This window comes from Diadema setosum, chromosome 20 (genome assembly GCF_964275005.1).
Source record: "Diadema setosum chromosome 20, eeDiaSeto1, whole genome shotgun sequence".
Taxonomy (NCBI): Eukaryota; Metazoa; Echinodermata; class Echinoidea; order Diadematoida; family Diadematidae; genus Diadema; species Diadema setosum.
The window spans coordinates 30,779,933-30,793,998 of NC_092704.1; the positions used below are offsets into that span (position 1 = coordinate 30,779,933).

Consider the following 14,066-nt stretch of genomic DNA (forward strand, 5'->3'; position numbering starts at 1 on the left):
AACATCAAACTACCATAAACCCACTCAACTGAAGCTGTCCTGCTGTTTTCATAAGGCTCTTTCTCTCCCCCTCTCGAAAGAGACAAGAAATGGAACTCTCAATTGAGAGTGAAGGCACATGTTTGCTTTGTCTTGCAGACGTGGGAGAGATAACCTCTTTAAGTGTAATTGCCAAGGCATCCAGAAACTTGAAAGAGAGAAATGCTGAATTCATTGGGCACCCTACAGCCTTGTACTACAAAACACTACATCCTTTTAATGTTCCTGTTTATATTGAATCTGCCATTGAATAAATAGTCTGGATAAGGGGCAAGATATCTGACATGTCAGTTAAAAACTGGGAACATCCAACTTTTGGCTCTTCTTTGAGAATAGACTGAATGTGTTTGATTTGGATGCAGACGTATTGACAGCTGGCTACATGAACTCTTTGACGTGCTGGCATTTTTATCCCCAACAACAGCTGCAACAAGTGTAAAATTAATGCTTTTCTGAGCCTCACCTTATTCCTGTACATACCTTGGATGTCCTTTGAATGCTAACACTCATCGAAATTCTGTTGTATTTGCTGTTTGCGCAAATGTTTGGTCTATTCAACAAGATTAGCACCAAAAAAAAAGTTTGACCGTATTTTGTTGCCAAAAGTCATAAAAATATGACCAATTTGATCAAGATCGAATGTCATGCCATCTGATATAATTTGGATTTGTATCTGCCCTTCAGTTGCATTTTTCTCTTCGTACAAAATTGCATTGACAGTTTGGATTTCAGAAATACAGGAGAGTTTTGTATCAATACCTGTCTAGATATCTCAGTGTATGGATGATGCTTCCAGGTGGGTTTGTTTGTTTGTTTGTTTGTTTGTTTGTGGGGGGGGGTGAGTATTTTGAAATTTGTACACTTGGATGGCAGCTTTTATGGATTTGAACTGTGAAGCCTGCATCTGATCCAATTTGCATTCATTAGTTTTTGCATATTAAGGTAGAGGAGGCTTTGAGATTACCATTCGGAAAATACTTTGTTTTTGGGTTGTGCATATGATTAAGACTCCCTTATTGACAGACAGTCAAATACTGCCCTTTCAACCAGAACGACAATTTTTTTTTCTGTGCAAATTAACCAAACTTACACAAAATAAAGACATAAAGCAATGGTGCAACAAGGTGCGATTAAGTGATGGAATCTGTCCTTTTTAATAGTTAGAATGGCAATTTTTGTGTTTTCTTTGAAATTGATCAAACTTTCATACTTACTTGCACAAAATGGAATGATAAAGCAATGGTGCACCAAAGTAGTTGATTTTAAAATGATGGAATCCATACAAACTTTAGTAATGAGCACAATAAAGAGAAAGATAGTGCTGGATATTTCCACGCTATAATGCTTGTACACTGAAAACTTATACCAGTGAATCGCCTTCATAAATCTCATTTGGGGTAAAAAAAAAAACAAACAAGACATAGTACACATGTATGAATATGTACCCTCATATGAAGCCATTTTGTTCCTATCAACAAGCATTTGCTAGCCAGAGCTGCTCTCAAATACCCAATGCTTCACGCCTACGTATACAATGAATGAGTAATCTTGCCGAGATTTATAGGCCTTTTGTTTACACAAAGCATGTCTGTGGATAGGCTCTGCAATCTGTAGCCTCTCCTCGTGATTGCAAACATTCTGTGATGTTGAGATTGTTCCTATTGACGGATTTCTGATGCCAGTCATTTTTTTTTTTTTTTTGTCAATGGTGTACATTCTGGCAGATGTACATTGTGATTGCATACAGCGGATATTCAATGTATGGATTTTGAAGGGAAAGTTTACATTTCTGGTCATCAAAAAACATATGTCAAAAACATGCTGTTCTGATTCTGTAAATTCTACGCAGAGAATAAAATAGCCTGTCTACATCTTTAATAGAGAAGCCATACTAACTCAGAATACAGTAGGTCTTCTCTTTGTCTCGAGCTCTGATTTTGACTCTGGTTGAAATCACCAGCCACAGCTCGTGCAATGAATCCTAAATGATTTCAGAGACTATATTGGCATGATTGGCAGTGCTATTCATAGCATTGTGCATGTAGGTGAAAAGGCCAAAAGATGTTGTCTTCCTGAAAGAAGGGTACCAACTGCTCTCAGTAAACACTATTGATCCTAATCTATCTTTGTGCATATATACACTGCTTTTCTCCCTACCATGAAAGAGGCACTTTGGGTGTCTTCTGTTTAAGTCAAAGCAAATGTTTGATAGTTCAGCAGTGTGCTACATGTATATTTCAATGAATCTGTTAGTTTGGTACCAGGACGAATCATTGGCAGAAAAAGCATACAATTGCTTGCAATATGGGCAGTTTTGCAGCATTATTTTAGATACTTTTAATTCCCTTTCATCATAATACAATCATAATACAATCCACTTTTCAGAGTCAACTTCACTCTTTCTTTGATCTCTTGCCAAGCCTTCATCATTTGTGTGTACAAGTTTGTTTAGCATGCTAATGAAGCAAAAAACATTTAAAATGAACCTTAAAAAAGACAATTAGATCTTTCTTCTTTTTTTTTTCTTTTTTTGTTGTTTGGCAAGTTCATGCCTGGAGAAGACTGAGTGGAATTGAAGTATCATAGCACAGTATTTTGTATGTCTATTAATGATATATAGTTTTTGGAATGGTCATGCTGCTGAGGCAAAGTCAACTGATTGCTCTCCCCCCCCCCCCCCCCCCCCAAGATGAAAATCTCATGCTTATTTCATTGTGCAACATTTGATACAATAGATTTAAATGCTTTATAGCTTTTACTTAGTATGGTCTTCAAAATATGTTGCCGTGTATGATTGTTGTTCCTTGCCTTGACCAAAATATCTTAATCAAAATCTTGAAAGAAGTTCAATTTGATATGCTTTCGGGTTTCCTCCAAGAAGATTTTGCCTATATGTGGTGATATTCTTCAACCACAATATAAAGGCCTGGTATAGAATATACTCTAGAACCAGAAAATTTTGGGTGCATGAAACTTATGCAAATTTCTTTGAGGAGCCAAGATTTGCAAAAGTGAAATGCACGCAAAAGTTTCTGTCGACACAATGCATTGAATGCCAGTTGGTACTTTGCAAAGTTTTGCGTGCGGAAAAGGCAGTTGGCTCCAATTTGCAAAAGTCTTGTGCCTCAAATGGAACTGGTTAACATTACAGTAGTCAGTTATTACAATGATAGCAGTCAAGATTAAGTGTCTTGACTGCAGGTACATATGTATGACAATTAAATCCACTTTTCATATAATTTACATTCCACAGTCACTGGATTCAAGTGAGCTGCCCTATTTCTAGTTCCCATTGCAGCTATGCTCTGATGCCCCCTTTTATCTCTCCCGTACCCTACAAACCCACAGCTACAGAAGACCTCCAAGATATCCTCTTCACTGACAGCCTTGTGGCCATTTCCACGATCGGTAAGGAGCTGGGAGAGTTCACAGTCACCGTTGAGCCGGCGCGGCACAATGGTGAGGACTGCCTTCTCATCCATGCCAACAGCCATGGCACCATCGACAATATACCAATGGGAACATCACTTAGAGGTAAGTTTTTGAAGATTTCCACAATGCTTCTTTGCAGAATTTCCATTAACCAAAACTACATGTATTGTATATGTGTCGGCCAGTTTTAAATTTTGCCTTTTTTTATTGACTTACCAGGTTGATAGCCAATTAAATTACTTTCAATATGGTGTATAATTCATCAATTTTTAGCCAAATATTCTATGAGAAATATTAACTTGAAAAAGTATTTGCTTGTTTTTTTTTCTGAGTGTACCTGCTACAGCTCATAATTCATACATCTCTATAGGTAAATTCAATACCGGTAGTAATCAAATGAGGGTACAATGTATGTCAGGAGCTTGCTTTGTTTAGATGTAGATAAATGCTATTTAAATTGCTGCTGTACCGCTGTACTGGATGATTATATCAGATGTGAGATATTGAGAAAAGTACATTGTAGCTGGTTGTACATTTATTTTAGGGTGATAGTGTTACTTTAATATCAGTGACATAATATGTAATCCCAAAAGGCAATATCATTACATCTATAGGCTTAAATATATATTCATTGGAAATTTTTGGTATATATATTAAAGTTGCCACAGTTTAAATTGTAATGGTTACCATTAATCTGGTGCTTATGACATCATATTGAGATAAATTACTTATTACAATTCAATCATTGGCATAAATTTATCGTTCTTGCATTTTTCTTGTAAGATGAGGGTGTAGTTGTGGCAGTGTGACAGTGCCGCCATGTCACAAAGTAAAGATGCATGTACCTAGGTTAATTAGAATGGATGGAGAGCATTAATATACAATATTATACAGTGGACCTTCAAACCTTTTCAAAACTTAAAAGCTATTTTGCAAACATTCCATTTAATGAAGTACACCTGTATGTGTCTTGACATGATTCTTGTAAAATTTTGTGAAGACCACTACAGACAGCTTGTACTTAAAAGGAATAATGCATGGACTGAGCTTGTGTTACTACATCAGCTGCATTCGCCAGTGTGACATACACATGCATTTCTGTAGACCTCTGTGAAATAGCAAGAGTAATATCGTATTACACAGTTTATGTTTTTATGGCACAGTTACCCATCATTTATTATAAATATAGCCTACATCTTTAGAACTATTAAAAAAAAACAACATATGATAATGAAATGGCCCCAGATTGACGTCAAAACAAAATTAAGGATTGCTTTCATAGAATGTGGAATAGAATGTTATGTGTGAATGATACAAGGAATATCATGAAATATAGGGTTCTGTGTGAACAATCCGTTCAAGCCGTACTGCTCATATTTTTTATTTTTTTTTTTTATGTGATTCGGGAGAAGCCATCAAATTCAAAATTGGGCCCTGCCAGCCTCCGGAAGTGAGTCCTTTTCGATGTTATTGAATCAGATGAATGTTGGCGGTTGGAGTTGAGGGTTGCTTCTAGAGGAGTGGAGAGGAGGAGGCAGTTGGGATGGCGTTAAATGCAATAAGATTACTCGAGTGTGAATGTGCCTGGGGCACGTAATGACGAGGACCTGCCTTATGTTTAAAGGGATTGTCGAAGGGCCTGCAGTGTAGTAGATGAAACATGATTATGAGGTCATACATGCCTAAAATGTTATTTGTCTGGCACGTTAAAAGCTTTGCTACAGTAGTCTTTAAAAAAAAAAAAAAAAAAAAAAAAAAAGTACTGGCTCATGTCTGACAAAAGGAGCTTTGTACAATGTATCTGATAAATGCTGTGATACAATACCTGGGCCCCGTTGCTAGAAACTTTGCGTTTAAACGCAACTTGCAACTGATTGTCACTGGCCAATCAAAATCATTGTTGCATGCATGTCTTCTTAATAGGGCAGACCCTGAGCCAATCAGAATGGTTGTTTCAAAATTAGCAATCATTTGCAGTTGATTGCAACTTTCTTGCAATGGGGCCCTGAACTGTCATTTTCACAAAAAGAAAGAAAGAAAGTAAAACTTTCCTGATCAGGCTGAAGCAAACCGTTTTTTACACATATGTGCAATACAAACAAAGAATAAAAAACACACACAAAAAAAAAACAACTTACTGTTGTTGTTGGCTGAGAGAGAGGGAGCAGTGGGAGGGCGGGGTATTAGGAGCACTATCAGTAATTGCGTTTCATAATTTCTCCATGGACTATAGTAGGTACAGCATATTATAATCCTGAGGTGATGAAGTTAGGTTATGATCATTGAACAAACCCAAGTGTAATTGGTGTTATGTCATGCAGACATGCTACTTAGTGTAATTGCATGCGTGCATCCATTCATAAAATGTAGGTCTGTCTGTGCAAAAGGGAGAACATGGCCTATATTGATAGACCTGTGCACAAGCTATTCTGTTCATGATAAAGATTTTGTTTCCTTTTTCCCCCCTTGTTTTCCCCCTTTTGTTGTTGCTTTGTGAATAAACTACGTGTACACTATGTACAATCTAATCCATGTCTCACATGCCTTGCAGTTGTGCTAATGTGGAAAACTGAATGTGTAAAGCCTTCCCTGTAATACATTAAAGATCAGTTAAGGTCATACACTTGTAGATCATACATTGTACACATATATTGTAAAATGTATTGATCAAATACTGTGGAAATGCTCATTAGCAACTACTTGTAATTGCCAATTATTGCAAGGAGCACCGTGCTTGTGATACAATTGTAACTAGTAAAGCTCTGTTTGAGCACTTTTTAGCTTCATTTTCAAGAGGACAGTTTAAGTTCCAGACATTTAGACATTTTACATGTACATATCATGTACCTTTTATAGACATGCACATTGGCTTCCAAAAGCTGCAAAACAAAATTCTGACTGCAGGTATGGTATGCACAGCAATCACATGGTACATGTAGAGCTTGAACAATTTTCTGAGAGTATTCATTATAGTTTTCTAGTTGTTTTTAAAAACCTGTTTGGAGAGGTCTTTTTTCTTTCTACCTTTTTAGCATGTTATTTACATTCGTTTATCAACATCAAAGCAATAGATTTCGATTCTATAGTGATTTTGTAGAAACCTGATCACATCTATTTGACAAAGACTGTATTTGTACCGTATATTCCAGGGTGATTTCAGTTTTCTTTCAAGGATGATGAACTTTGATTTGCCAAGCTGCAAGTCTACAGTGCGTTGATTCTGCTGTGAATTTTTCCCTGAGTCCCATGACATTGATTCAAGTGACAGTACAGTGTAAACAAATATGTCCATGAATGATCATTGTAAATATAAAATATAGAAAAACATGAGGATGGGAAATGGGACTCTTTTCTGTTGTTATTTAGCCTACTTTCACAACACATAATATAGCCACATTCATACACACTTTAAATTACCGGGTTTTGAAAATCAGTTTTTGCAATGCAATGCAAAAACTGCTAATTCTTGTGTGGACGGACACCCACACACACACACACACACACAAACACACAAAAGCATTATTTTTCAGATGTACGTCCACATCGCTATCAGTGCCATTTTATTTTTTTGTTTTTCTTCAACTGTCACGACAATTTGACCTGCTCGGCATATGTGTGAACGATGACAAATAAAATTGATTTTTGCATCACGATGCAAAAAAAAAAAGATAACTCCGGTGATATGAATGCGACTATTGAATGGCCATATACTGGTAGCTGTCTTTAAATGTAGGGCGATGAAACCCTGAGGGAGGAACTGCTCACTTATGTCCTTTTTGTGACCAGCAGATGACTTCAGTTAATGTTTTCTCCAGTTGAGCAAATTGTATGTTGTTGCCATTGTCTGGGTGCGAAGAGGGGACTCTTTGGGGTACTCTCGGCTCGGTTTTCTGAATATTCTCCTTCGTTCATTTGCATGCGCAGTCATTCTGCAATCCTTACTACTTTAAGGGAAGTGCTGGGAGCTTCATTGCTTTTTTGAATCCCTAAAATGCCATGAAAATTCAATTCAATTCAATTCAGTTCGATTTTATTGTCTGTGTCTGTAAATTTGTTTTGTTTGCATGCATACACATTGCATCGATACATACAATGTACATTGTACATACAAAGCACACGTATTGACGTGATAGGATGTACAAGAGATGATACAGCAATACAATATCAATATCATTGTCAAAAATACATAACGTTAAAGAAAAAAATTAATCTGTATGAGTCAACATTATGTTGGGTGTGATATGCAGCCTATACAGGTGTGTAAAATGTGTATCAAAATGTATAAATTAAAACATGTTGAATGCCATCTGAGTGCCTTTTGAGGCATAACAAAACACAAAGTGAGTTTTTAAGACATTTAGTGGTTAATATCAATCACAAAATATAACATTTAGGATTTGCATAATTCTTCAATCTTATCTCTTGCACACTTAACAGCACATAAATGTACTCTCTACTATTTCAAAGTATTTAAAATGCAATTGTATTTTCTGTTGTCTTCGGTTGTTTCAGTGCTGTATTCAGCTGCTTTTTTAACTGTATAGCTGCCCAGTTTTATGGAAACCCTACATTTCATAATGAATATAGAAATGATATCTGAATTATTTTACTACAAACCCTTGTTTTGTCAAGAGAAATATCTGACATACATTATGCAACATCATAGTTTTTATCTTTGTTCAAGCTGTCTGAGGATAAAGACTAGGCAAGACCAGTGAAAATAGGTCAGGATCTAATCATGCTACCTCTAGACTCAAAGTGTCTTTCCGACCAGTGTTTCATTTCCTTGCCTCACGTAATTCAGACCTTCGTCTCTGTTCAAGCACAGAGGCAAGTTGCCATCCATGTGATAGCCATCAAACATTCAAAGGTTAAGTCATGTTTTGGTTGCCTGTCAACAAACTTTTTTTTCTCTCTTTTTTTTTTTTTTGTGTGTGTGTGTGTTGTGGGGGGGGGGGGTAGAGATGGCTTTTCACTCAGATTCATAGAGTATCATATAGAGACCTTGAACATACACCATACCCGAGACCATTGCAGTCATGCAGACAGACTAATGACAGATGCAGAGGATTCAAGTGATTGTCAGTCCATTATCACATTGTATTCTGTTCAAAAGCAAAAAAAAAAACAACAAGCATCAACAAATCAAAACACAGACATACATACATTGTACATCCTCTCTTCTTCGTGTTTCATCTACTAACCAAACTGTTACAAGTTCAAAGTAAATCATTGATGTCAACTTTATCAGAGATAAAAGTATCTTTTCCTTCCCAGTTATAAAAATGCTAAAATGCAATTAATGATGAGTGCATCCTCATTGTAGACATTAGGGAGCTTTAGATTTTAGACGCGCGGACGTTCAAAGGAAAAAAACATGTTCTGAGCGTGCGCAGTAGCGCGCGTAAAGTTAATCTATTTTTAGCTTGCGTCGCCTGAGTTTTTCACTACGCGTACTGGGCTATTTTCACATCTGCACAGTTTGCGATGTAGAGAGCTTCTTCATGCACTGATCATATAGGGGCGCGATTTTATTTTTATACGTTGCGTCCCAGCGTAATCTAAAGCTACTTTTCCACATGACGCGGGGAGAGGAGAACGTCCAGCGCAAGCGTCGGCTCAAACGTCCGCGCGTCAAAATCTAAAGCTCCCTATTGATTGTTCAGACCTGTCATAGTCCTATTCTTTGCAACTACTCATGTAGAGCAGGTAAACCACAGTATACCAAAGAGGATTTTTATTAATTCTATAATACACTATAGTGCTTTAGAAGTGCACATATTGTCATTGAGAGTAGCAGTATTTTATCATCATTATCATCTTATTATCATTATTATCATGATTCATTATCATTAATCATTATTATTATTGTTACGAACTACATGTACCTTCATCATCACTTTCCCAAGAAAACTGAGATTTGAAATCGGTTGATAGTTGGCAAAACAATTTTGGTCATGTTTAGGCTTTATACATGTAAGAAGATTAATTCAACACAACCAGTCAAAGTCAAGTTTGATAATTTCCATGTTTGATGTGATGACCCTGAGATTCATTTGCAGAAATTTCATTGGTAAATTACCAAGATAAGCATTGGCTTAAGATAAAATGAGATTCTAGCAGAAAAGCACCAGAAAAGTACTCAGAAATTGTTGATAAAAGTGTATCCCTTTTCTTGATAACTTGTTTTGGGGGAATTTTTTTTTTTTACGTGTGTGTGTGTGTGTTTTTTAAGTATAAACTGAAAATAGCATCAATATATTGATCATATTTTGAGAGTGGAGTCAGTGCAGAGAAAAATAGATCTCATTCGTAAGTCCAGTCACCAGCTGCTACAATATTTACACACTCGAAGTTAAACACGTCCCAGTATGCAAGGCATAGTCTGTGTATCATCAACAGCATGGTGATGAGTGAAATGTGCTTCCAATCACTGCATTGTACATGTACTGGAACTTATTTTCTTGTTGGGGTCTTTAGTCTTCCTGCAAACGTTAAATCCTGCACATGTTACATGTATAACTCACAATTCAATATGAAATTCACTTGTTCTGCATATATTTCCAGTTACCCAACAACTTTTAAAGTCTGATAGTCCTTGTTTCTGCTGATGAATAGCTTGACGTAAATGTCATTTTTTAATTCCAGATGAAGAAAAAAAATAATAACTCAGAAAGCAATTCGGTCCATAGTACAGGCTACAGATTGTTTGGCTGTCCAGTTTGTTTATTTGCAAGTTGATACTGATCGTGCGATCATTTTCTGTCTGCTGCACGGCTTGTCAACATACATCTTTGTGATGGCTGACAGCGATAGCAAGCACATTGATTGAATCAGGGAGAGATCACTGATGAGGCGTGGCGGGAAGAGAAACGGAGGAGTCAAGGCTGCTGCACCACACTCGGAGGGGTTTCTGCCTTTGTGATGCGCAAACAATAACAGCTGCCAGTGATTCTCGCAGAGCATTTATAATTCACGAGTCGCTGTGGTAGGGGGGAAAAAAAAAAGCTACTCTCCGGGCACAGCTTTGCATTTAATGCTATCAACAATTTATCTTGGTCAGGATGTGACACTATCCATGGTTAGTGTTCCAATTAAGAGAGTATCGAACAACTCGGTCTATCAACTGGAGAGAAAGAATCACCAGCAAAATAGGAGTAATACCCACTCGAGTATAATACAGTACTTGCTGGCTGATTGTCTGAACTTCACCTATAATATCTGCCAAAGTGGCACTATTTTCTACCCTGTGATAAATTTGTTCCTTTTCCATTACAGCATTATGAAAAGAAAATATGTAAAATTTGCTTCTTTCCAAACTTTCTCAACATTATCATTATATAACTTTCTTTTCACAAAGTTACAGTGTCTCAGCTTTAATATAAGACTCCTCCAGCAATTGATTGTGTTAGACTTGCAAGATTTACATTGAACAAAGGGAGAAAACCCATCGTCAACTGTTACTGTGATGCAGACAGATCCCACCTTTTATGCACAGTAATCTGCAGTAGATGTTGAAGTACTATTGAATTAAGACAATTTAGAATTAGTTACAATGATTCATTGCCTTCCAATCTGCAGTTTAATTCTTTCCATTTCAAATGGCTCCTAATTTTAAACAATATTACTTTCTTTTATGCTTGACTGGATATTTCTGATGTACATTGTCATCAGTTGTTGTAGTTCTTCTTGCATTAGAATGAATATTCTGAATTAATCTTTACTTTATCATCTTGTTGCCAGGCCTCCAATAGTAGCAATGAATAAACCCCTGATTTGGCTCTCCTAGATGGAGGAAGACTAAGTATTAAAATACATTGATAAATTGATAGATAAGTGACTATACATGTATACCAAGTTGACCAAATATTCATGAGCTGGCATCAGATGTTACTGTAAAGCAATCAGTAATAGTCTCCTTTTATTCTAGTATCACCATTTTCAAGCTGAAAAAGAAATGAATTTCAAATATACACATACAGCAGTTCAAATCGGCACAAGCTGACCCATCAGTGAAATAGCTGAAAACGTAGCCATTGTTTATTGTGTGTGACTGATTGACAATCATAGGATGCTTGTTGGCAAAATGGTACATTTATAAGTATTGTAGTAGTCATCAAGTTATGGACCAAGACAGTATGCATTTGATAGCAGACTGCATCCCTATAGTTCCTTTAAGTCACATGTTATACCCACAGCAGGAGGGGTGGGACATCCCTGTCGTGGTATGCCACCTCATGCTGTGCATTTAGACCTAGTGTGCATTATACACCGGCAGTCTTTAAACTTCAAACCTCCTTCTGTCATTCAGATGGCAATGGTGGTGGTGGTGGTAGTGATGGGAAGGGTGGAGTGGTGCCGTGTTTACCCATTTCTTGTCAGCAAAGAAATTGTTTGCTGTCTGCCTCTCTTTTTCTTTATCTGTAATATTTGTATCGATCTCAGGGAATAATTTTCCTGGTATCGCATCGCAATTCGCTATGCATTTTTATACTACTGCTACACTTTTTGTGTAGCAGTTTTCTTCCATAGAAGTGTACAGAATACCATTTAAAATATTATTCATCAGCTAAAATTGCTAATCAAATTGTGAGTTGGAAAATCATTCCCTGAATCTATTTGTTGTACATATCAAACACTCTCTTGTTCCTTTCTCTGTCACTTAGTCTCTGTTTCAGACTTTAAAGGTCAGTATAACAGTATGTAATATTCACAGATATTTCTCTGTTGATAACCAGTTACGCTATAAAGTCAGATTATCCTTCAGTAGCTTAGTGTAGGGTGGTTATTATAATATGTTTTTAAGGATTTAGACATTGAGGCACTTTTCAAAGTGTGACTTTGTCAAGAGCACATAGAAATTAAAGCAGGAAAATGGAGAGTAATGATCAAATCTTTGAGGTATTTGATATGTACAATGTACAAATTTGTAGATTACATTCTTTATGACATCACAGACAAGAACATTTCTGTGGGCTGTATCTTCATGAAGAGTTGGTCATTTTGTGTTATTAATTCTCGTAAGTTGAACTTTATAGCCTTCTTCCTACCATTCTTCTGTATTTTCCCCCGTCATCATCTCCTTAAAGGCATAATTTACCATTTGCAGATGAAACAAAAACCCAGCATTAGTGCTTTAAAATAGTTCTAAAATGTGAGTTACGGATAGAAACAACCACTGTAAAAATTTGAATCGGTAAAATAGATGTTAAGTATTGTTAAATATACAAAATGTGAACAATAGTTACAATAAAAATATTTCCAGACTATTAAAATCGTCTACAGTTACGGTTTATTGAGAAAAGTACAGATATCTCCTTATATTTTAGGCTTTATCGCAAAAATTCTATATGATAGAATGTTTTGTAGTACATACTACAACAGACCTACACATATTCATTAAATGTCATATCTTGATTTTTTTTTTATCACTGTTCCCTAAGGTAAACAGGACCTTTAATGTTATCTGCTGCAAGCTGAATGTTTTGGTTCATGTAGTTTATTATGATCTTTACATGAACTGTTTTTCCTTTTTTTTTTCTTTTTTCCCCTATATTTTCATATTCTTACAGTTGAGTTGCCGTTGAATAATGGCCACTCAGAAAGCAGTTATGGGCTAATTTCCTTTATTTTTTTTGTTTTCCCTTTTTCTTCACCATTTTCATTTATATTGCAATGTCTTGTGCCTTCTCTTCATTAAGTTCTGCTTTATTAAGTTTGCTTCATATTTCTTCCATGATCCCCGCCCTTCGGCCAACACGCTCACTTTGTATACTGCTACCAGCTATCATCCTTCACCATCGAATGATTGATTGTGGTAGGGTGGCATCATTCATGTCCATGGCTAATTACACCTGATGGTAATATTCTGGAGTGAGGTGCTTCCCTTTGCTTTTATCAGCTTATAGACATGCGCCACTCCATCCCTTCATGGTCAACAGTAGCCATCTATAAAAGCCAAGCACTCTCAATCATTTGCACAGCATCAGCTGTACATGGCAGGTTGTGTAGTGCCAGGATAGGAAATCATAGATAAAGCTCTCTTGTAGGATATTACTTGTATACATATATGACCACAGACAGTTTTCATGTAGATGCGTGTATCTTATGATTATAAAACATTTGCAGAAGTCCTCTTCTGCAAGCCATCTTGATTTCTGCCAAATTTTGTCTGAATGGTACAAGACCAGCACTTTTGAAAATGGACGAGAACATGCAAGAAGATTGTTAGTATTGTTAGTTTCACTGGGTACTAATAAAAACCACTTGCCAGTGAAAATTTTATTAATACACAGTGCATGAGAGTATTGAAAGATAGAGGGAGAGACTGATAATCAGTGACATTATCAATTGTCAGTGAAGTGTTTATAGTGTGCTGCTTATCACAAATGCTGTTAGGATAGAAGGAGTGAGTGGATCTGTGTTTATGTATTAATTATATCATGATATAACACTTTTTTTTTGTACATATGCCTACTGTATGTATAGTGCAAGTAGTTTGTATGATGAGAGAGAGAGAGAGAGATGGGGATGATGTCGTGGGATATGAAGTATGTCTGGTGGAGGTGAAAGGACTAGAGAGTGACAGTGAGATT

At 36.5% G+C, this 14,066-nt stretch overlaps 1 protein-coding gene across 1 annotated transcript in view; it reads left to right on the top strand.

The window, feature by feature from the left end:
- The window catches only part of LOC140243803 (ciliogenesis-associated TTC17-interacting protein-like), a 58,051-nt gene that overhangs the window by 8,378 nt on the left and 35,607 nt on the right, over nucleotides 1–14,066 (top strand). The window contains exon 3 of the mRNA XM_072323470.1: nucleotides 3,388–3,573. Coding sequence (XP_072179571.1) covers nucleotides 3,388–3,573 — 186 coding nt within the window. The remainder of the gene's footprint in view (nucleotides 1–3,387; nucleotides 3,574–14,066) is intronic.